Consider the following 24678-nt stretch of genomic DNA (forward strand, 5'->3'; position numbering starts at 1 on the left):
TTTAAAGATCATTGTCGCTATTATATGTATGTATGTATGTGTGTGTAGATATATATATATATATATATATATATATATATATATTCATGTATATATATATATGTATTTATATATATAGATGTAGATATATTATATATATGTATATGTAGTATGTATATATATATATGATATGTATATGTATATATTATATATATGTATGTTTATATATATATATATATATATATATATATATATATATATATATATATATATTTATATATATAATCTTCATAACACGAAGATGAGATATGTCAATATAGTCCACAAGAGAAAAGAGAGAATAAAAGACTCTAGTAGCTTGATAATTTCGCCTTCCACCAAGCCTCTTCTAGAGCTTTATTTTAACAAAAAGTTAAAATAAAGCTCATGAAGAGGCCTGGTGGAAGGCGAAATTATCGAGCTACTAGAGTCTTTTATTCTCTCTTTTCTCTTGTGGACTATATTGACATATATGTGTACACACACACACACATATATATTATATTATATATATAGCTAGAGATATATATTATATGTATATATAGAATATATATAGAAGATAGATGTATATATATTATATGATATATATCTATATATATACATATAGATATAATATATATATATATATAATATATATATATATATATATATATATATAACATATATGGGTGATAGATTATTCTCAGTTAAACTCTTAACCTTTACCTAAGTTTCAAAATCGTCTTCCTTATATTTGCCACGGACACTTTTTGCATAAAGAGGCAAAGGTCAGACCAGAGTGGCTAATGCTTCTTCTGCCATTTTCCCTCCCTGTTCCGAGTAGAAGCGCTCATTATCATCATGAAGATAGTAAATGTGAGTAATGTTGTCATTATCATTTTTATGATGACGGCGGAAATAGTTTGTTCGATTTTCCCTGACATTTTGAAGCCTGCGAGATCCTTCCGCCCCCGATCTTGAGATGTGATATCTACAATGCTCACATTTAAATTATTCTTATTTGATGTTGATTTGTACCGTCTTTAAAGAACGCCGCGCCCTTATTTTTAGATAAAAAGTAGGGTCAGAGAGAAAAGAATTTAATATGTGAATTATGCTTATCTTCGATATAAATTAAAATGGGGGTTGTATCAGAATTGCTTGCATGCGTGTGGATTATTTCAGTTCAGTCCTTTGTGTCATTAATTTCAAATTTACCTTTATGTAAAGGGGATACAGCAATTGCAAGGGTATTTCTCTAGCGTAATTCTTGACAGAGAGAGAGAGAGAGAGAGAGAGAGAGAGAGAGAGAGAGAGAGAGAGAAAGTAAATCAGCTATCCCCTGAGTTTCACCGCAAGGTCGGCGTTTTATGCCGTTACTTCCTGTTGGAGGAATCTTGTTTGTCCCCAGCAGGACCATCTAACCATGGCCAATCTAACCCCCCTCCCCTCCCCCAATAGATGGTCTTCTACCCCGCGGAAGAGACCATCCCATTAGAATTGTCACTATCATTTTTAAAATATAGATGGTGTTCCAGTTAGGCGCATGGCATTTCCGAATGGTTGAATATAGTTGAAATGATTTTGATTTGAGTACATTTTCACTGTCAATTGTACGTCACCAGAAACGCTGACCCCATTAGAAAACGTTTTCATTAGTATTCTTCATTAAACAGGCTAACAACCAGGGCTGATTTATGATACTGACGTATTTTGTTATGAGAAGAGATTGTTTGTATATGAGGCTTCAATCGTCTTCAATCGATGTGGTGTTCATGGAACGAAGGGCCAAGTTTAATTGTCACTGTATGAATGTATTTGTTTTGTGTATGTATGTATGTAAGAGAGAGAGAGAGAGAGAGAGAGAGAGAGAGAGAGAGCATACACGATTATGAAAATTATTGATAGGTTGGTAGTATGCTGTGTGTCGTTTCAGAGAATGATGTTCCATGCAGTTTATTTTTCCAAAACGTTAATTTTTCGTCCATCATGATAGACGGATGGATGGGTGCGGGCAGGATCTTCAGCACCGACCATACGGATATCCAAAATTGTGAGAGGAAATACCTTTCTTCTGATCGCCTAGGTTTTCAGCGTGTGTGTGTGTGTGTGTGTGTGTGGTAGAGAGAGAGAAAGGGAGAGAGAGCTGAAAGGTTCCACGGCAGTGATAGGGATGGAGGGAGCGGAGCAGTTACCTCGTCGAGGCTCTTCCATTATTAATTAATTGTGTTTTGGGGTTGTAAATTTTCACCAACGTCTGTTATTTTTTTCTCTTTATCTTCGTGACAGCAACCCAGTGTAATCGACTGACTACCATGTACTTAAGTCACTGCTTAGCTGAACAAGCACACAATGGGTTTCATTGAGACGGCCCAAATTGTAGGGGATTCGAACGTGGGTTCTGTAGCTAGTAAGGCGTATGTAAGCACTTTTACTCGGGGTGCAGAGAGAGAGAGAGAGAGAGAGAGAGAGAGAGAGAGAGAGAGAGAAGGCCAATGAATAAACAAAGCGAAAGGGCCAAAGCTAAGTATTTGCAGATGGAAACTGGACTAAATCACCTTCAATTGACTAATATCCTGGGCCTTCTGATTGACCTAGATTAACTGACAGAGGATCCCGTTGATTCTGTTACAAACCGAATGTCCTCCTCTGACAACCACTTCATGTCTCTTCGAGCATTATTCGAGGTCGTCCTCGACCTTGCCTGCCTACCAGCCACTTCGTTCTCCAAGCGCATGCGCTCGTTGGCGACACTCGGATGCAAGCTGTGTAGGATTCAGTTCCTCCTTCATTCAGACTGTTTGATCGACAGTTGCTGTGATGAATTATGCGTCGTAGGGCAGGAGGGCTGTTGTAGAGCTCGGGTCAGTCTTAGCGTAGCATGTTTTCTTTGAGATTTTGTTGCTGTCTGTCTGTCAGTCATTGAAGGTTATTTTGTGTCCCATAATTGTCATATACTGAAAGAATATTAAGTATATATGGTATTGTCATGTTTTTTTTTTAATGCAACGTAAAAGCAAGAACATGTAAAGGCAATGCTAAGTAAATTTGCCAAAAGAAAGCAGTGTCATGTTTCGCAAATGCTGGAGGAGAGAGAGAGAGAGAGAGAGAGAGAGGAGAGAGAGAGAGAGAGAGAGAGAGAGTGATAGAATATCCAGTTGTTTATTAACGTTGTAAGAAGAGATCAGAATTGTCTAGTACTTAACAGTTGTTCGACAATTGGGGCGATATTGCAAAATGTTTGTGTGTGTATATATATTTCTCAATGTTTCTTTTGCAGCGAGATTGAGTGACTCAAGTTGTACCATTTCCTTTCTTTGCTAGCATTTTGAGATGAGGTTGCTTGCCTAGTGGTACTTCCTACTATAGATGGGGTTGCTTGCCTAGTGGTACTTCCTACATAGAGGGTTGCTGCCTAGTGGTACATCCTACCATAGATGGGGTTGCTTGCCTAGTGGTACTTCCTACCATAGATGGGGTTGCTTGCCTAGTGGTACTTCCTACCATAGATGGGGTTGCTTGCCTAGTAGTACTTCCTACCCTAGGGATCTTCGAAAGACTTTTTTATTATAAAGCGGTGTATTTAACTACGTCTTTAGTTACGTTACTCCGACCGAGAATCAAAGCAAGTAAAAGTTACTGACATTTGAACCCGCTTTGCAATATCGTTAACCTTGCCCTTGTCATAGAAGGGAAACTCTTGGCATTTTGCAATATTGGTCCGCCAACGTCCACTGCCGAAAAAAAAAAAAAAACTTTACAGCATTTCCGTTTCCCGTGCCGGCTAAGTTTTTTTTATCATCGTGTTGTGGTCTTGTACGAGTCTCTTTGAACAACGTATGAGTATACTATACGTATATTCCACAGATGAGAAAGCATATGCGTGATCAGTTTGTTCGCAGGAAGTCTTTAATGTGATATTGCTCTGTCCATAGTATAAGATGTTGTGGATGGTATTTGCAAGTTTTCCATTTTGTAGACATTGCTCTCTTATGTCTCACTTCCACCCTTTATAAAAGTTTCGTATGGAAATGGTTTCTTTGTGCCGTGTCACAGTGCTTTTGTTTTGTCTCGTTCTCTTTTTGAATGCGAAGTCTTTGCCAATCTTTCCAGTCCCTCGTTCCATTAAGGATATTGTTGTATAATTGTTATATTGACTGGCGAAGCTTAGCGAGGCCGTCAGCTTCCAATAGTCCCCATCGAAGGTCGTCTGAGATAGTCATTGCGTGCGAGCCACTTAAAGTGATGAAATCAGTCTTACGTTTTGGATCTGAGATTGCCTTATAAATTAAAAGATTTTTACGTGATTGACTGAAGAAGAAAGTGAGTGAAGGTTCTCTCTCTCTCCCTCCACACCCTCCTTCTTCGAATATCCTTTCCCCAGCGTTTAGGGAACTCCCTGCCTTCAGAATACTGCCCTTGAGAAATTCCTCCCTTTCTCCCGTTGTTGTCATTGCCGTAGTCTAAATATTCAATTGATACTTTCTTTTGTTAGCGACGATAAGTCTCACTCTAGGTGTCATCATTCGGGAACTTCGCCCTTTCACGTCCTTCTAACCTTAACCTGCTTCACGCCAGTGGTAATTTTCATTTTATTGGGGTCTACACGAAAAGACTTATTTTATCCTTTTTCGTCCTTTTAGGCAGTGAATTCGGATATCTCATTTTATTCCTTTTGTTTATTGAACAGTAGGCTTTTACTGGAATCGTTTTTATGATGTTTATGACCACGCCCTTGCTGAAGTCCCTGTGCCTAAAGGATATTTAGCTTTTGCTGGAAGGGCTCTTAGTTGATTCTTTCACATCATATCTTCGTGTCGCTAGTCGCCATTTTTGGAAAAGTGCCATGAAATCCACTCCTCCTCCTCCTCCTACTCCTCCTTTAGTTTTCTGTGGCTCCTCACTGTGTGTTTGTGCGTGCATATGTTTGTGTCTGTGTTTATTAGCCAGCTCGGGATATCATTGGCATTGGACCAGTGGCGTATTGTGATCGAAGAGCTGTAACATTGCTCGTTTCCTGTCTCTTTGGTGCCACTTCGCTTTGTTTATTTTCGTGTGTTTATGCTTAAAAATGCCGTGCCATCTAGAGCTAGGCTTTCAAATGGTAGGGTTGTTTATTTTTCCGTGAAAAAAAAAAAAAAACTGATGTCCTATTTTCGCATTTTGTAATACACTTTTAAAAGGAAATTCCGTTTTCACTAATCTGCAGGAGATTGATAAGTAGAACTGAGCCTGTGGATGGAAGTCGACTCGATTAGTGATTAAACACCGACGCTGTTATAGTTTTGAAACTGGAACAGAGAAAAGAGAGAGAGAGATAGAGAGAGGAAAAAAAAGTTTCAATGAGTAGTTTGATAATGTTTTGCCTCGGCAACCGGGACAAGCCCAGGCATATTTTGCTTGACATCCGGTGTTGGGTTGAACAGTAGGATGCGTTGTTAGTTTGATGTTGCAACATCCAAGTGTCGGACCAGACCTGTGCATAATGTTAACCTTGTAACCGAGGTTGAAAATGAGTTTGTCGTGGAAATATCGCGGTAGATATGGTGTTAATGACTTTTCTGCCTTTTTGGCTTTCGGTATATTTTGAATCTTGAGGACTTTTTCAACCAAGGTCGATTTTGTGTGTTACTGAGATGTGACTGCAAATTTGAGGTACATCTTCTCTCGGGATGATTGATGTGATCGTTCTTTTCGTCGAAATACTAAAAGAATGATGGTTTGAGTGAAAGTGATAAGTTGTTCATCAAAGTTACGTGATATTTTGTTTCGTACGTAGAAAAATGTTCTCATTTATGAGAAAAGACCTGGAAATAATGTGATTTTTTTCGGAAACTAAAAACAGTGTTGTCACCATGGCTGGTTCAACAAGAACACCGGTATGCATTTACATTTATTTTTTAGAGAATAATATTAATTTTCTCACTGTAATCTTTATTGTAATCAATTCTTCCTCCCATTCCTTCATGCTGTTTTCTCCTTGTCTTGGCTCGTAAAGGGTTTTGGTTTTGCTCATAAAAAAAAAAAAAACTGATATTCTGAGTTATTTTAAAAATATCCAACGAAATGTGGCGTTACCGAAAATTTGATTAATATATCTTATGAAAAAACAGTTGTTTGGGATACATAGATTACACCCAAACTGAGGAGCTCATAAACAATTTAACATCGGTATGATTGTCGCTTTTTTTGACACATAATAGTACTTCATTTTCTCTTCTCGCACAGAACGAAATTTTTTAGACCAATCATATATAGGCATCATTTTCGCTGACCGAAGTCAAATTAAGCGCTTGCATCGCAGGTAATAAAGTATGGCGGAAGTACTGCTAAAGTTATTGTGGTTTTCATATTCATAACCACTGGAAGTTTCGAAACTATGCGTTTGCGTCCACGTTTAGCGTGTTTCCGTACTTCAGGAGATTTGTATCAGCGATTTGAATGCCTTAGAAGTAATTATCTGATCTGAAAGGTTTCGTATTTGAGAATTTTAACATTATTTACACACACACACACACACACATACACACACACACACACACACACACACACATATATATATATATATATATATATATATATATATATATATATAATATATATATCCATAATGTGTGTCTGTGTGCTTTTGCATGCGTGCGTGCGAAACTATGAAGCTCAGAGCCGAAATAATGAGGCAGCAGTAAGCGCATGTCTGAACCACGTTTTTCGGAGGAGACAAGATTGTACAATTCGAGGGACATTTGTTAAATGTTATATATATATATATATATATATATATATATATATATATATATTATATGTATATATGTATGTTATGTATGTATGTATGTATGTATGTATGTATGTATATGTATATATGAATATATATATGTGTGTGTGTTGTGTGAGAGAGAGAGAGAGAGAGAGGAGAGAGACGAGAGAGAGAGAGAGAGAGAGAGAGTGTTGATTGTTGATTAATGTGAGCTGAATAAGCCCGAATGTCGTTGGCCAAAATGTGGACGTCCAAACTATTTTGCTCTTAGCATGATCTTACTACACGTGCATATCATGCAACTGACCGGAGTAACGGATTATCCTGGATCATTACTCGGTAATATCATTGTTCCGGTATTTACTAGTTTCAGAGGTATTATGATGAGAGAGAGAGAGAGAGAGGAGAGAGAGAGAGAGAGAGAGAGAAGTAAAATGTATATGAAAAATAATATAACACTAGTAGAGTATAAGCAATGTTTGTAGACTGAAATGAGCCCCACAAATTTTTAAATAATATTGCTTCTGTTTGCTTACATTGGATATCTTCAATATACAAAATTTTATTTTTATTTTACCTGTGAAACGAATGTGTTCACACTACTTGCATGACAAAGCCACTAGTTCTCGTGATTGACCTGAGTTAACACATTGTTATTCATCGCAGCATCTTCATCCTCAAGAGTCCGGGAAGCGGGAGTCGGGTCTTTATCACGAGACTCACCGACGAAGGCAGTCTAAGAACAGACATTGAATGAGGTCTTTTAAAAATGTTCAATCATCTTGGGTGAACAGTCCTCGAAGATAATCTCCTAAACAGTAATGAAATAAAGCATTCACATTTTAATTGCTTTTTGGTAACAATGCATATTGAGCAGGAGCGGAGAAGGAAATTCGTTGTTAATATACCAACGTAACCGTGATCGATGCAATCACACCAGATGTACTGAAGACAGATAGATGCAAACCAATCAGTGATTCCTTTTTCACCTGACGTATTTTTGCAGTGGGTTACCTAAATGTGGACTGTCTCAGGAATACCGGAATGAATTGGAGTTATTTGTCTTTTCATCGACCTTGAGTAACTGACATTGTCATTATTATATTGTTAATGGATGGAAGATAACTAAGCTTAACTGTTAAAGGTCTTTGTTACATAAAGATGCTTATCGACAATAATATTGCTGCTCAATTGGAAGTCTTCAAAACATCGAAGCCTTAGTATGGTAAGGTCCTAAAACCCTAAGGACCAATTTTTATATCTCCTGCCTCTAGTACACCTTGCAAAGTTTGTATTGATTGCAAAGGTGTGTATAAACTTACCAGGGAAGTGAAGCGTACAGAAATATTTCAATTCCGAAGGCAGGGAATGATAAGCTTTCTATATTGGAATGACCTGTGCTGGTATGCTTTAGCAAAGTGATAATCGTTTGCTGCAGTTGTTTAGTACTTAGTTGTGCAGAACTATATCTGTGTTGAAAGAGTGTGCAGCTTACTTGCTATTATCCACCTAGCATAATGTGAGTTTCGACATGTTCAAGTGTCACATTGGTCGGAAGGGTGCCAGTTTCATCTTCTGTCCTTGTTATGTCGTAATATTACATGCAGTTCGTCTGCATGTAATAAAATGTCACTGAGTACATGCATAAATGCTTGGACATCTATTTTCAGGCATACCAAGAAGCTTAGTAGTGCATTCTGGCGTGAAATATTGAAATTAGAAATGCTATATCCCATATTACGTCTGGTTGTGCAAGAAATCCAGGTTACTCATAGTAAAGATGAGCCTTTGCAAAACAAACTGTTATTAGAAAAAATTAGTATATCTTAGTTTAATCAGACCACTGAGCTGATTAACAGCTCTCCTAGGGCTGGCCGAAGGATCAGGTATTTTTCGTGGCTGTTATTGAGTTATGATATAGCTTGTTGTCATTTTATTAATTTAACTTTTCTCCATTTTATTAATCCGATTTCTGTTTGATATAAAATAACGACGGTTTCAAGAGACGTTCAGATCCCAGTCATTTTGAATCCAGGAATCTCATTTTACCGTAAATTTGACATAGGGACCGTCGACATACTTGTGTAACGTCTATACCAATTGCTGCTTGACTCCTCAGAGAGTCTCAGACAATTGGCATCTTAGTTTCCTTACGAATTTCTGAAAGTTAACTGCTTTAGTTTGCTGGGAGGTATCATTTCGCATATTTTTCTCGGTATTTATATCTTGGCATTTCCGATTTTTTTTCCAACCATCACTTCAGTTTACATATTCGTTTGCATGTGGAACTCGTCAGCGGAAGTGAGCATCAAGGCTTTCATGTAAGTTGCCGACAGGGGACGCCACGAAAGTAATGTTGCCATACCTTCATTTTTTTATCTGGATTTTTTTTTTCTTCACAAACCTAGATTTAATGTTTGGGCGAGTATCCAGAGAGTGCTTCATGTAGAGATGATTCGTAAAAGAAACGTCCTTTTAGAAATTGAACATCTACAAACGTCATGACTCGTTGTTTATACAAATAAGAAAATCACGGAACTTAAAAAGAACTAGTTTTTTCAGGCAAGAATTTTTTTTTCCCAGTCGTAATATTCATGTTACGTGTGCCAGCTCATATGGTTTATTTTTTTATGTTTTTGTTCACTAGCAAATACTGTTATTAAAGGGCGTATCCTGCCACGTGAGTGGTTCATAGGCATTGTGTGTGTGTTTCCAGATTTATCACGCCACTGAGCTCTTTCTGTTCTCTTTCAGCTCAGGTAATTTATTTATTTATTTTTATTTATTTTTATTTATTTATTTATCTGCTAGTTTTGGTGGATGGTGCGGAGGTTCTTGGACACTTGGATCTTATGGTGAATATATGAAAATGAACATTATTGTTTTCATTAATTAGTGAGACCGGTGACTAATGATTCTAAACTTGAAGGGCTCTTCAGAAGAAGTTGGGTAAAGATTGGAACATGGTAAAGCTAAAGAAACTGGACAGCCAAACAGGAGGAGATCGAAGGGACCTGTTGAAAAGTAAAGGGGGAAAACATCACTTACCTTATCTATGAAGGTTACGCTGAATGCTTAGGAGTTAGAAGTTAGCATCACTGCTCATCGAAAGCCATCGCTTTATTCCAAATGTGATTTTCCAGCTGTCTTTGTATTGGGTATGGTTGTAAAAAGAACATTTGGATTGGCATTCCTGCCCTGTGATGTGGGCAATAGATGATATTTATTTATTTGATTTTTTTCCATTAGAGCCCAAAGTTGTCATCATTATATTTTTTAGGCAATTCAACGCCATGACTTTTTTTTTGGGGGGGGGGGGGTGTGCTGACGTGAAAGTTGGTTCTAATCATTCAGTCAACACCTTTTGTTCTCTTATCCATGACAATTGTGCATGGTATCGACACCCAGTTGTTTTGTTTCCTTTCCACGCAGGGGCGACGCCAAAAATAGCCGGGTTCCCACAGGTGCCAGAGGAAGTATTCTCATTACTCTGTTATGTGGATTTTAATCTTCGTTTTCTTATTCTCTATCGCAATGTATGGCATAGCGCACTTTTATATTATTTTTTTCAGCAATAGTTAACCAGTGAAGCTCAATTAAAAAAATGGGTAGACATTGCTTTTAAATGTCTCTCTGTTAAGTTATTCTATTCTGTCTGATGTCAGTAAAGCCTTTTCCCTAGGTGTTGTCCTGTTATTATTATTTTTCTCCTCTATTTGGTTATCTTTTAGGTAAAGAAAATACTGTATCTATCTAACTGTCTGTCTACCTATCTGTTTATTTATCTAGCTATCTACTATCTATTTATCTCTATATATAAGGCAGTTTCTAAACAACATATACGACACTGTCACTGCAGGTACTATAATAAGACCCCTCTTTGTGACATCTCACCAAATTAGTTATTTAATTTATTAAAACAGTTAACCTTATTGTCCTGGATGGTTTATTTTGTTATTAGCTACTGATTAGAAATAGCTGATTAATTTTGTCAATCAATATTATTCCATTGCGGGTACCAAAGGAAAATACAGTATTTATTCCTAGAAATTTTGTATCCATTAAATTAACGAAAAACTGCTTGTTTGATGAAAATACATGCACTAGTGACCATTGATTTTTTTTAACTGAAAAAATACTTTTCTTTTCGGTAAAAAGTGTTATCTTATTCTGGTGCATGTAATGTATCGTTGCCGTTAGTTGCATCATCAGTGAAAATAACTTAGCAAATTCATGCACAGAATATATGATGTAGATTAATACATGTAGCCTGAGACATCACCTTCCATTTCTTTCAGGCTTTTCTCGCCTCCATTAACAACAAGAGCATCAAGGAGGAGATCAAATCCTTGAAGGACGAGAACGAAAACACTGCCGTCCTCGAGGGAGGCGAAGACCACGGAGACGGCCAGCCATTGGTCCTCAACGATGCTCTGAGCGCGTCCACTGAGAGACTCTCAGACAGCCATAAAGATGACAACAAAAAGAACGAAAGCCTGGTAAATGGTCAGCTCAAGAATCTGAATTCCGGGAAACCTGCTCGGTTTAAAGTGGGAGGCGACGATTCAGACGACAGCATGCCTTGTGAAGAGAAGGAAGACAAAGATGACCCAGGGGTGGTTAATCCCACCTTCTTCACAGACGATGAGGATGACATCTGCAGGGGCGACGAATCCACTGCCTCCGTGTCCACCAGATCATCTCCCGACTTGTCGCCCTCTCACTCGCCAAGATTAAGCTTTAAGTCAGTGTCAGAGTAAGTCTTAGAGTCAATATCAGAGTCTCTCATTAGCTTCAGGGCAATTTCTGATCCCAGCCTCTATATTAAAGACACATGAATCAATTAAAAGTTGAACTTAGGCTCATGGGAAGTTTCATAACAATGTGAGTTATATTAAATGCATTTATCACTTAACGTTGCTCTTTGTCACAAGGACTCCTGATGTTTTCTCATTTTGACCAAAAATAAGATAAAATAAAATAAAATGAATATATCAAAGATGCTTTTCAGTCATGATCATAAGAATTCTCTACTTGCAAAATTTATTGAAGTTCACTTTCCAGTTCATTAGCTGTAGTTTTACAGCTTTCGGGGAAATTCAATAATTTATGCTCGTAGTCTTCCAAGGCATTGTTTTGTAACAGGCAATTGCAGTGCATGAAACATTTGAAATTAAACCAATTTAATGTATTTGAATTCGTTCTTCTTGTTTCAGTATGAGTGCCCCAGTCAGTCCTCGCCATTCCCCGGTGAGCCACCGGTCAGGGAATCTTAGCCACAGGAGTTCAGTGTCCTCTGTTCGGAAGGGCATTCTTAAAAAGAGTGGCTCCTCTTCTACCATCAACATGGAGATGGTGAACCTGGGCCTCCAACAGAATGCTGCACTTAATGCAGCGGCTAATTCTGCGTCTGGTATGAATGGGTACCACAAAGCACGTTTTACTGACCCTTATGATGAGTGTTATGTTCCTGTAGACACCCATCGATTTGTGAGGTAGGTATGCTTGTACTTTTTTGTGTAAGGTATTTCATGTTTTTTTTATTTGTGTTGAATTCAGCTTATATCCACTTGCTGTAGATTGTTGGTAAAATTTTTCTCAATATCGGTATTTGCTGTAGAAAAGTTATGAATTTATAAGTATACTTGTAGTTCGCTCAGTAAATGATAATCAAAGGAAGTGCTTCTCCAAATCTTGTTAGTCATGGTTATATACAGTAAGTATTTTCCAGTTGCGACACAGCCTATTTGCCTTTTTAGTGCACTTGTAAATTAAGCCAATATATGCTATTCTTCATTTTCTCATTGGGCTCCTCTTTTGCGTCCCATGGCTGTCCTTTTTGTCCACATCTCCCATTGTATGTCCATTTCTACAGTGCTCCTGACGAATCTTCGGGTATGACGCAAAAATCTCTAGGTGGGCATCGTGTCAAGTTTATCCTGGAGACCGGCAAACCTGATCATGTTAATGGCGATTATGATGACATCCGAATAGAGAAAATGGAAAGGGAAAGAATTGAAAGAATAGAAAGGTAAATCTAGAAAGCTAGGGAAATGTGGCTCTCGTCAATTGCTCGTCATTCATTTATTTTTATGTTTGACTAGAGTACAGGTACTACATGCACAGTACTTTGACCATTCCTGCGTGAGCTATTGGAGTTTACTGATATGATTGATTTTATTGTATTTTATTATTTCTAAAAATTTAAGACTAAATCAGTTGTAGCATGGACCAAAGGGCTTTATCATTAGAAAGGAATGTTTTGCATTTTTACTTTATATTGCATGAAGTTGGGCGTGTTTTAGGCATATATGTATTTAAATAGGCTTATAGTAATTAATGATCATACTCACAGGTACATATTGTAAACTTTCTTCGAAGGTAAGCGTCATATGACAATCATGGGAATATGACCCATACATAGCATAATATTGCTCTGAAATTTCTCTTTTTACTCTCACCTACTTTAGCTTTAAGCCTTACGTAGATTATGCACTTTTGTTCACCTGTCTTGTAGTGTAGATGCGTTCAACGTTTGTATCAATTACAGTAAGAAACACCGTAGAGTATTTTGCACATTACTGGTAGCGTAGGTATTCATATAACTGAATTTCTGAAATCATACATCTTGATAATGTAGAAATTCATATTGATTGCAGCACAATTTGTCGAGCAAATTGCGATAAATTTGTAAGAGGTTTTAAATTGACCTAGAGTTAGGGCCTTTGATATGAGATAAAAGCGGGTTGAACAATAAGGTAGATTAAGATAAAAACTTATTCTAGTGTTGAAATACTTAATGGAAACGATGAGAATAAGATAAAGGGAATTTTAGCACAGTACTCAAGTGAAATCTCTTACCTGCTTAATTATTATTCCATATCACACCATATGTTTCCTTTGGAAAAGAATAGAAAGATTAGAGTAATGTAGTTTAGAAGGTTTGAGCTCTAATTTGACAGCCAGATCAGAGCATTTAAAGTTTGGGAAACTATTTTTGAATGAAATTGACTGACTTGGCATCCTGATGTAAAGTAAGCAGACAAATGTGACGAGGAAATGCCATTGATATTTATTATACATAATAACAGAAGTAAGTAAACAGTACTACCGATAAAGGCTAGTAACCACAATTCCTGCTAGCATAGAAATGTGAAACTTAAATATTTTTTGTTCTTGTCTCAAGATAATTATTAACCTTACTATGTTTAAATATTATTTGATGTCTACTATTCATTGACACAGATTCCATGAAAATTACTGGCTCAAGGCTTGAGCACAAAATGAAAGAGGATGAGTTAAGGAAAGTCTAATTAAGGTTTTTTTTATCACAGAATGTATTATGGGATTTGAAATTGGTGAAAAAGATCAATTTCGGTAAAATTCTAAGGCATGTACTGTACACCTTTAGTTGTGAATCACAACTTATGTAGCTTCCAATAGAAGCTGGAGAGTCCTTCGCTGATGGAGTTCATATGCTGGTGCCTCTTTTAGCAACTGCATGTTGAATTATTGGATTTTGGTGTTTTATTTATGTGTTAAAAATGGTGTTACATAAGATAATACAGTAGCAATGTTGTTAACACTTTTCCCTTAAAAATTACTGCTGTTAATTTTTTGTGTAGTAGCTTTGTAAGAGTGTGGAATTTTTCATGGTTTGCATATTTTGACTTATTTTCCATAATATATTATAGAGGTGTTGTAAAATACAGTATTTGTGAATCAAACTCACCTGTAGAAATCGCATGAGTTACTTGGTGCAAAGTGTTGCTTAACACTTGCTACATAAATTGTAATTCTTACAGTAGATATAGTGTTGTCCTTAATTTTTTTTAAATGTGCATAGCAGAAATTTTCCCTAAATTCAATTACGTACTTTATTTCCAGAGGGAAGAACTTGGAAGTGACCAATAACAGTGGAGATAAAGGTGGGAGAAAGTGCCTTCTATTTTGTGCGGCTATGTTGGTTCTCACGGCTTCAGTTATCACTGCTGGTCTATATGGATGTAAGTGTAAAATATATTTTACTCCTTATATGAGTCTTCTGACACTTAAAACACATGTTAACAATCCTTTTGATAATTCATTTTCATAGCCTATGTCGAAATAAATTTCATTTAATATGTAAAACTGGATGTGCATGAAATTTGCAAGCATAATGAATTTATTCAATTTTTAATGGTTATGAATAATTCCCTCTGCAGCGGGCAGGCTCGGAATGATAACAAGTTATGGTAAAACAGGCATCCCCAAGAATGGGGGCGATGGTTCCAATGGTTTTGGATCACAAGGGAAAGCAGATAGCTTTAAAACTATTTATTATGGTAAGTAGATTCACATGAGTTTTTAGTTGCATTTTTCTCCAGAAATAAACTTCAATCGTTCAGTGATTGTGCCACATCTGGCTATTGACTCTGTGTGAGGTTGTGCTCATGAGCATATCTAAATTTCATGACAGGATTTATTGACTGAAAAGATAGATTGAATGATGGAAATACATACTACTAATTATTTTTGTCATTACCACAAAATGGCAAAAAAAAAATTTATGTTATGCTGTACATATATGGCATTTGTAAATTCAAAATGTTGTACATATAGGCTAATGTATGTTCATAGCAAAATTTGTATGAAGTTTAACTTTTCCTGAATGAATAAAATGTAGTTATAGGCAGTCTTTCTTATTTTTACATTTTCTGACTGAAATGGTCAAGGATCAGTATGTACTGCTATGTATTTCAAGCGGTGAATCTTATATTTACTATTTGCTACACTGGTAATTATGTTAGCATAATAAACACTACAGCATGTACACAGACTCAGTCTACTGAGTAACTAAGTAAACTGATGATAAGCATATGTAATAGAGTGCCTGAGAAAAAAATCTGTGATTTTATGTATACAAACTAAATACTATTTAATAGTACCAATATGTAACCACTTTAAATCAGTATTAGTAACCAAAATACTAATTAAGTTCTATGTCAGTATTAATCTATAGAACATAATTTTTTATATTGAAAGTTCTTTACTATGTTAGAAGTGAAGTAACCAAGTTGGAAATCTCATGTAAAATGTATCATCATTCATAATTTAACGTAACATGTAATACTTACTTTGTAATGTCAAGCAGGTAGCAAGATGTGTTGAAATGAATAATAGATTCTAAATATTTGATGAGTTAATGTCTGTTATGTTCTTTTTACAGTTCCAAATGCCTTAGAAGTCCGTTTCAAAATTAATAATAGAATGTATAACGATACGTTAAGTGATATCGAATCTTCCGAATACAAAAATCTTTCTTCAGATCTGGAGAATAAAGTAAGTTGAAAAATAATTTATATTACACTTCAGTGATAGTATACCCTATTTTAAGTAAGGTTAAGAAAAAAAATAAATTTAGTTATACTATAGTACTGCTGTAAAGAGTAAGTTTTGTTAAATACATCATAACATTCTTGTTTTCTTACAAGAGAAATAAATGTTCAATTGCATAAATAGTGGTTGTTATATAGCTGATTTGTTACCTGTTACCAAGTACACAAATTTTAATTAAAATTTCTTTTCTTCTAGTTATCGACTTTACTACTTGAACCACATAATGGCAAAGCGGAACTCTCATTGAAAATTATAAAGTTTGAGTAAGTTTTCACACAATATTTTGGATATTATTCATAAATTTTACTGTCTGATATACGTACTATATAAAGGCAAGAGTATATGTATCTTACCAGTATCAATATTGTACTTTTTATTTCATATATAGACAATATTATATCTATCTTACAAGTATGTTCAAGATAAAAAGGGCATAAGTGTAATGTGAAACCTTAGATCAACTAATGTTTTTTTATCTTTTCCTGTAGACCTGGAAGCATCATTTGTACCTTTAGAATAGCCTGGACATACTATTCAGGGCTCTTTGGAGAAAAGTCACCACCTCTGAATGTAACTGTAGTGCAGGACAAGCTTGAACAAACCTTGTCAAAGAAAGATGATCCTGCTTTTGAAGGTTATGATGTTCTTCCTGACTCTTTGCAAGTTTCTGGTAAGCTTGCTGTTTAGTCTTTGTGAAATATACTATTGGTTTTAGGAATTGTGTGAAATATATTGGTTTTAGGAATTGGCATTTATTGAATACATATATTAAGCTTAATCTGTACTTTGTGCTTTTTATTGTGTGGCTAATAATCTACTCATAATTATTGATGAATAAAAATTATTTATTCTTGCAACAGCATTGGCAGATAAATGTAAGAATAATGAGACAAAATGCTCGCACAACTGTGTCTTCCGACAAAAAGGCAGTTTGAGATTTGAATGTTCATGTCCTGACCATCTGATTCTAAGACAAGACAAAACTAATTGTTACTCTCATGGTAAGTAATTTTGTTTACTATATTCAATTGCATGTTTTCAACTTTATAGGCATTTTTATAGCCTGCCTTCATAATTATAACTTGGATCATAATTATATCATAAATCCCTGAGTGTGGATGATTGTAGCCTTTGCATGTGCCTTCACAGTAAACAGAGGCTAGGTACGTAATTGTTTGACAACAGACAGAATGGTACTATTAGAGTTAATAATTCATTATTAGCAGTGAGGTGTGCAAAAACTCTTCTTTTACTAATTTCCAAATTATGCTCCCATGAAAACCAATAATATTCCAGTGACAGGTTGGTTGATGTGGAATTCAAAGCTAGCCACATCAAGTAACATCCATTTAAGTCTCACAGAGAGTCCAGTACAGTGCAGTACTATAGTATTGAATTTGAGCCTCAGTATCAGGGTGCGCAACCTTGTTTATCTTTTCAGTGCTTTCATTTCTCTGTAAGCTTTGGGGTTTGTTATTGTAGGACAGAAAATCAGTCTGCATAGTTTCATACAATAGGAATGAAGTGCTGAATACGGAAAGATTTTTTTTTTTTAATCAACTAGTTGAAAAAATATTGGTAGAGAAAAATTTGCCTTTAGTTAGTTCATTTAGCAGTAAACTTTTATTAATTGATTGTTTTTATACATGCGACTTACCAGGCAGATATATACTTAGCTATAGACTCCGTCGTCCCGACAGAATTCAAAACTCGCGGCACACGCTACCGGTAGGTCAGGTGATCTACCATTCCCGCCGCTGGGTGGCGGAATCCCAACCATTCCCGTTTTCTGAGCCAGATTTTCTCTGTCGCTGAGGCCGGCAACAACTGTTGTTTGGTCTCTCCTGATTGGAATTCTGCTCATTTGCCGAGAATTGGTTGGACTCATTTGGTGAAGTACTCTTGTTTATTCTCGGGATTGGCATACGCTTATTTTGGACTGGATTAGGATTTGGATTTGGTTTTTTCTATTAAGATGGCTGAAGTTAAAGTAACTCCTAAGTTTAGGGTTTGTGCAAGGGAAGAATGCAGAACTAGGTTGTTTAAAGCAGAGGTAGATCCTCATACGCTTTGTAGTAAATGTAGAGGTTCTGAATGTGCGGTTGATAGAACTTGTACTGAATGTGAAGGGCTTTCGGAGCAAGGATGGAAGGATTTAGCTTCTTATATTAAGAAAAGAGAGAAGGATAGAGCTAGGAAAGCGTCAGCTAGAAGCTCCAGTAGATCTTGTTCTTTTGAGCCTGAATCAGAAATTAACAAACCAGATGATGTTTCTCCCATAACCTCAGCCCCTTCTCCCTGTGTTGAATCTAAGGGTTCATTTTCAGAAATGGAAAAAATGAGATCCTCGATCAGGGAGCTTCAGGAGCAGCTTAAAGCTATGGAAACACAAGGTAAGAGTGTCAGTGAATACAGTGACCCCAGTGCAGTGGAGGGGTGGAGGGGGCGTCTGATCGGCTCCGCATTGCTCCTAGGCCTAGACTGCTTCCAAACTCCCAGGACCAGGGGAGGAGGAATGTCAAAAGCCGCAGGGAGGATGTGGAGCATCCCCAACGATCAGGCGTCCCTTCGGCAGACCCTGAAGTAACGACCCAGGCTGCCTTGGATAGCCGTAGAAAAGGCATCCTGGAAGAGTGTTTTTCTGCGTCGGACTCCTCCTCGTCCAGGCGTGGATGGAGCTCTGCTTCGAAGTCTCGTCCTCTGAAGAGATGTGGGTAGCGCCGAAAGGAGATATGCTTTTGATTCAAGCCCAGAGCGATTTCCAGAGGATTTTCCTTCGACTAGTAAGAGGGCGAGAAGACCGTCTCCAGCGCCTCAAGATCCGACAAAGCTTTTCCTGCTTAATCTACAGGAGCAAATATCCTCCTTGGTAGGCGCTCTACATAAGGATTCGTCTCGAAGGAAAGACTCCTCCCTTCCAGTGAAGAGATCAAAATTGTCTTCTCCTGGTAGGAGAGAAGTTTCTCACACTAGCAGGCGCTCGTCTCCGGAGAGACTCTCTCGTTCTCCCTTTAAACGATCCTCTCCTATCTATAGGAAGAAAGTTCCCAGCGGTAGCCGCTCGCAGAGCAAGCGGTCCAGCTACGTCTCTTAGGAGAAGTCAGGAGTCGGACTCCTCTTCTGAGGATCAGGATAGGCGTCAAGAGCCTAAGAAGCAGGAGCTTGGGAGAAACATAGAGTTGACAGAGCCTAGTAGGCGCCAAGAATATTACAGGCGTATAGAGCCTTACAGACGCCAGGAGTCTTGTGAGAGGCGTCAAGAGCCTACAAGGAGTCACGACAAGCGCCAGGAGTCAAGCAGGCGCCAGGAATCAAGCAGGCTTCAGGAGTCGAGCAGGCGTCAGGAGTCGGGTAGGCGCCAGGAGTCTAGCAGACGCCAGGAGTCGAGCAGGCGTCAGGAGTCGAGTAGGCGCCAGGCGCCTTGTACGAGCTTAGGTCAGAGTAAGACCCCTTCGCACTTTATGAGTTCTTCGGAGAGTAGAAGCCCTTCACCTGGTAGGAAACAGGTGCCTGAGAGAAGATCTCGTGCGTTTAAGAACTCGATTGCGCCTTGTAGTAGCAAGGATTTGTCACTCGGACGACGTTCTTCTTCGTTTGACAGAAGTCCCTCGACAACTAAGAACCGCTCTTCTCCGAAAGGATCCCCAGCAGCCGGAGACTTAGAAGAAGTCTCGGATGAAGAATTACCTGTGGATGTAGTAGTCTCTGATTATAAGAGATTGTCCTTGTTGTTGTTGCAGGAGTTCGGAGATAAGCTTCAACCAGCGGATCCGCCCTCTCCAGGATCTTTGCTATCGAGCACGAAGTCTCCAAAGGCATCCTCATTGTAAAAATGCGTCCAGCCCTTAGTATGAAAAAAGAGTTCAAAGGATTTGGAGAATGGCTTAAGAATAAAAGAGAGGCGGGCAAGACTGTTTTTTCATGCCCTCCTTCAAAGTTGACGGGTAAACCTGGAAGATGGTACGATACCCAGGAACCTATGGGCTTAGGACTGCCTTCATCGGCAGACGCAGATTACGCTTCCTTAGTAGATTCTTCAAGGAGGCGCGCTTTACTATCAGCAAAGGCTACTTGGGGGATGTGTGAACTGGACCATCTACTAAAGGGACTCTTTAGGACGCTCGAGGTATTTAATTTTATGGACTGGGCTTTGGGAGCCCTTGCGAAGAGAGCCCAAGATCCCGAATTTGTCACGATGGAAGAATTATCGAGTGTGTTATCGTGTCTGGACAGAGCGGTGATGGACGGTTCGGTGGAAGTGGCTGCTCTTTTTGGATCGGGAGTTTTGAAAAAGAGAGCAGTGTATGGGTCTTTCCTGTCCAAGTCAGTATCTCCTCTACAGAGGTCGGCCTTGCTATATTCGCCGCTTTCGAACCACCTTTTCCCACAGGACACGGTGAGGGATGTAGCAAAATCATTAGCTGGAAAAGCCACACAGGATTTACTGACACAGTCAGCAAAGAGGTTCAGGCCTGCGGGTGGAGGCCGGTTCTGGACGTAAGTGCGTTGAACGTCTTTGTGATCAAGAAGAAGTTCTCGATGGAGACCTCTTCCTCTGTACTTTCTGCTCTTCGTCCAGGGGACTGGATGGTATCCCTGGACCTTCAAGATGCATATTTCCATGTGCCAATTCATCCGGCATCAAGGAAATACCTAAGATTCATGTCACAGGGAAGAGTGTTTCAATTTCGAGCGCTTTGCTTCGGACTTTCGACGGCCCCGCAAGTCTTCACGGGTATCCTAAGGAATGTGGCTCATTGGTTACATTTAGAGGGGATCAGAATCTCGATGTATTTGGACGACTGGCTAATACGAGCAAAGTCGAAGCAACAGTGTCTGGAGGACCTTTCGATAACATTAAAGATGACGCAGTCATTGGGACTCCTAGTCAACCTCGAGAAGTCCCAGCTGGATCCCCAGCAGAACATAGTTTATCTGGGGATTCGGATGGATTCTCGGGGTTTTCTAGCGTCTCCGTCAACAGAGAGAATAGAACGCTGCCTTACAAAGGTGTCAGGATTTTCTAGGGAAAGAACATTGTTCCGCGAGGGAGTGGATGAGTTTGCTGGGAACCATTTCCTCGTTGGAGCAGTTCGTTTCCCTAGGGAGACTGCACCTAAGACCCCTTCAGTATTATCTGAAGGAGAACTGGGATCAAAGTTCCCAGGACCTCGAAGAGTCATTCAGGATAACGGACAAGGTCAAACAAGATCTTCGGTGGTGGTTAGATCCGAAGAAACTCGGTCAAGGAATATCATTGCACATAAAGAGCCCTCTCCGAGCGTTGTTTGCAGACGCATCGGACGTAGGGTGGGGTAGCAACGTTGGATTCGCAAGAAGTGTCGGGAACCTGGGAAGGAGCTCAGGTGTCCTGGCACATAAACAAAAAGGAACTGAAAGCTATTCACCTAGCTCTCTTGCACTTTCAAGAACAGATATTAGGATCGATCATTCAGGTCAATTCAGACAACACGACAGCCCTAGCATATATCAGGAAGCAAGGGGGAACTCATTCATTCTCCCTTTACGAGACAGCGAGGGAGTTGTTGCTTTGGGCGCAAGAGAAGCAGATCTCTCTTCTAACGAGATTTATTCAGGGAGAGAGAAATGTTCGAGCGGATCTGCTAAGCAGAAGAGACCAAGTACTCCCCACCGAATGGACTCTCCACCCTCAAGTGTGCGATCAGTTATGGGGGTTATGGGGAAGGCCGAACGTAGACTTGTTCGCAACCAACTGGAACAAGAGGTTGGAGAATTATTGCTCCCCCATCGCGGATCCAAGAGCAATAGCGATAGACGGGCCTCCTCATGGACTGGAAGGGAATAGACGGGTACGCTTTTCCCCCCTTCAAACTGGTAGGGGAAGTAATAAGAAAGTTTGCCTCCTCAGAGGGAACGAGATTAACTTTGATCGCTCCCTTTTGGCCAGCCCTAGATTGGGTGACAGAGTTGCTGGAGTGGATAGTGGATCTTCCCAGATCGCTCCCTCTAAGGAGCGATCTTCTCAAACAACCCCACTTCGACAGGTATCACAAAAACCTCCCCGCTCTAAGTCTGACTGCCTTCAGACTATCGAAGGACTCGTTAGAGCGAGGGGGTTTTCTCGCGAAGCTTCAAAAGCAATCGCAAGAGCCAGGAGACCATCCACATTACGGGTGTACCAGTCGAAGTGGGAAGTGTTTAGAAGATGGTGCAGGACGCATGAGCTATCCTCTTCCAGTACCTCTATAACCGACATTGCAAATTTTCTTCTTTACCTTAGAAGAAAGTGTGGCCTAGCTGTATCTACGATCAAGGGGTATAGAAGTATGCTGGCCTCGGTGTTTAGGCATAGGGGTCTGGATGTGTCAGACAATAAGGATCTACATGACCTTATTAGGTCTTTCGAGACCTCAAAAAGTCAGAATAATAAAAATCCCAGTTGGAACTTGGATATAGTGCTGCATTATCTGATGTCTGAAAGATTCGTACATTCCAATAATTCTTCTTTTAGAGATTTGACAAGGAAGTCTCTATTCCTGTTCGCCTTAGCCACGGCAAAAAGGGTGAGTGAACTTCAAGCGTTAGAGGGCAGAGTGGGGTTTAAGAAGGAGGCTGCAATTTGCTCTTTTAAGCCTCTCTTCTTAGCCAAGAACGAAAACCCATCAAAACCGTGGCCTAGAAGCTTCGAAGTGAAGGCACTCTCTTCTCTTACGGGGGAAGAAAAGGAAAAGACCCTTTGTCCAGTAAGAGCGCTAAAATTTTATCTACAAAGAAAGTCTCTTTTGGGAGGTACGCAGGAAAGTCTTTGGTGTTCGGTCAAGGATCCTACAAGACCAATATCAAAAAACGCCCTTACGTTTTTCATTAAAGACATTATTAAGGAAGCGCATCTTAAATGTGGTGAAGAACAATTTAAACTCCTCAGGGTAAAAGCACACGAAGTGAGGGCCATAGCAACCTCAATGGCTTTTCATAAAACGTGGTCCCTTCAGAATCTAATTGAATCCACGTATTGGAAGTGTAACTCAGTGTTCGCCTCTCACTATCTAAAGGATGTGAGAGTTACTTATGAGAAGTGCTTTTCACTGGGAGCATATGTGTCCGCGGATTTAGTGCTGGGAGGAGGAGCTGAGGTTAATCCTAATTGTTAGTTAGGTTAAGTAATTTTAACATTATGGTGTTTGGTTTTTATGGTTGACTGAAAGAGGGTATAGGAAGAACCCTTTTCAGTTCTTAGATTTAACATGGTTAGAGAGGTCAGGTGGTCGGGATTAACTTTTGGTCTCCTCGTTGTGCATTATGTAAAGCCTAAAGCTCTGTCATGTAAGAGGGCTAGCCCCCATTGATAAGATACAGGTCAGGCTCTGCCATGTAAGCGGGTAAGCCCCATTGGTACGATCCATGCAGGTTCTGTCGCGTAAGCGGGCTAGCCCCCATTGACATGATCCAGAAGGGCTGTTCGGTCATAGGTGGTTTACCTCACTGAAGCTCTTGAGGCAGGCAGACTAAATGACAGTAATCATGAAGTCTTCAGCCCAAACAGGTAAGAACCAAGGATTGATATCCTACAACAATTGTTGTTTCCCGTTATTAGAATTTTGTTTATATATATAGCTGTCTCTTGCCCTCCACCAAGGGTGTCAATCAGCTAAGTATATATCTGCCTGGTAAGTCGCATGTATAAAAATGATATTGTTAAGATACAATAAAGTTTTATACATACCTACTTACCTGGCAGATATATACGATTAAGGGCCCACCCAGCCTCCCCTCAGGAGACAGGTGTAAGAGAAAATCTGGCTCAGAAAACGGGAATGGTTGGGATTCCGCCACCCAGCGGCGGGAATGGTAGATCACCTGACCTACCGGTAGCGTGTGCCGCGAGTTTTGAATTCTGTCGGGACGACGGAGTCTATAGCTAAGTATATATCTGCCAGGTAAGTATGTATAAAACTTTATTGTATCTTAACAATATCATTTTGGTTTACTCTGCCTTGATTTTTATGGGAAATCTTTAAATATTTTGTTCCTTATAGTAATTTGGTAAGAGGATGATAGCATTGCCACTTGATCCTCTTACTAATTGATTCCTACTGATATAAGACCATCTGTTTCTTTTGGTTTCTAGTAGTAAATATTTTATCTCCTTTGAACATCTGTACAGCATTTGAATCTGAAACTATACTAGTAACCCAATGGATGTGCCTTATTTAAAGGCCTTGGTTCATCCTAACTAAGATATTGGTCCTTGGTTTTGTATAGAATTCAATTGAACTAATATGCATGCTATCTTAAACACCTCTCTAGTTCCCAAAAACCTAAATTGGAAGTGGAATTATATTTTTCAATACATCAAGATTTGCATGAAAGATATGTACTAATATAAAATCAGTAATGGTTTAAACCTTTTGAACTCTGGTATACTTAACAGTCCGATGGTGCAGCTAAAATAACAAAGTATATATTTTAACATTTTTTACTGAGAAGATTGTTCTTAAGAAATGGAAATACATAACCTTTCTATCAAATAATTGTAGTGAAATCCCATTTCCTCATAGTATTTATCT

The 24678-nt window shown here is 38.8% G+C and overlaps 1 protein-coding gene across 7 annotated transcripts in view; it reads left to right on the forward strand.

The window, feature by feature from the left end:
• Nucleotides 1-24678, forward strand: part of LOC135206154 (uncharacterized) — a 235153-nt gene that overhangs the window by 194602 nt on the left and 15873 nt on the right. For 6 of the 7 annotated variants that reach the window (XM_064237422.1, XM_064237427.1, XM_064237423.1 and 3 more), the window contains 9 exons: nucleotides 11050-11507; nucleotides 11968-12246; nucleotides 12627-12782; nucleotides 14639-14757; nucleotides 14956-15075; nucleotides 15960-16072; nucleotides 16325-16392; nucleotides 16618-16799; nucleotides 16990-17130. In XM_064237422.1, the coding sequence (XP_064093492.1) occupies nucleotides 11050-11507; nucleotides 11968-12246; nucleotides 12627-12782; nucleotides 14639-14757; nucleotides 14956-15075; nucleotides 15960-16072; nucleotides 16325-16392; nucleotides 16618-16799; nucleotides 16990-17130 (1636 nt within the window). The remainder of the gene's footprint in view (nucleotides 1-11049; nucleotides 11508-11967; nucleotides 12247-12626; nucleotides 12783-14638; nucleotides 14758-14955; nucleotides 15076-15959; nucleotides 16073-16324; nucleotides 16393-16617; nucleotides 16800-16989; nucleotides 17131-24678) is intronic. The other variant, XM_064237426.1, reaches the window with a different exon arrangement.

This window comes from Macrobrachium nipponense, chromosome 29, assembly GCF_015104395.2.
Source record: "Macrobrachium nipponense isolate FS-2020 chromosome 29, ASM1510439v2, whole genome shotgun sequence".
Lineage (NCBI taxonomy): Eukaryota > Metazoa > Arthropoda > Malacostraca > Decapoda > Palaemonidae > Macrobrachium > Macrobrachium nipponense.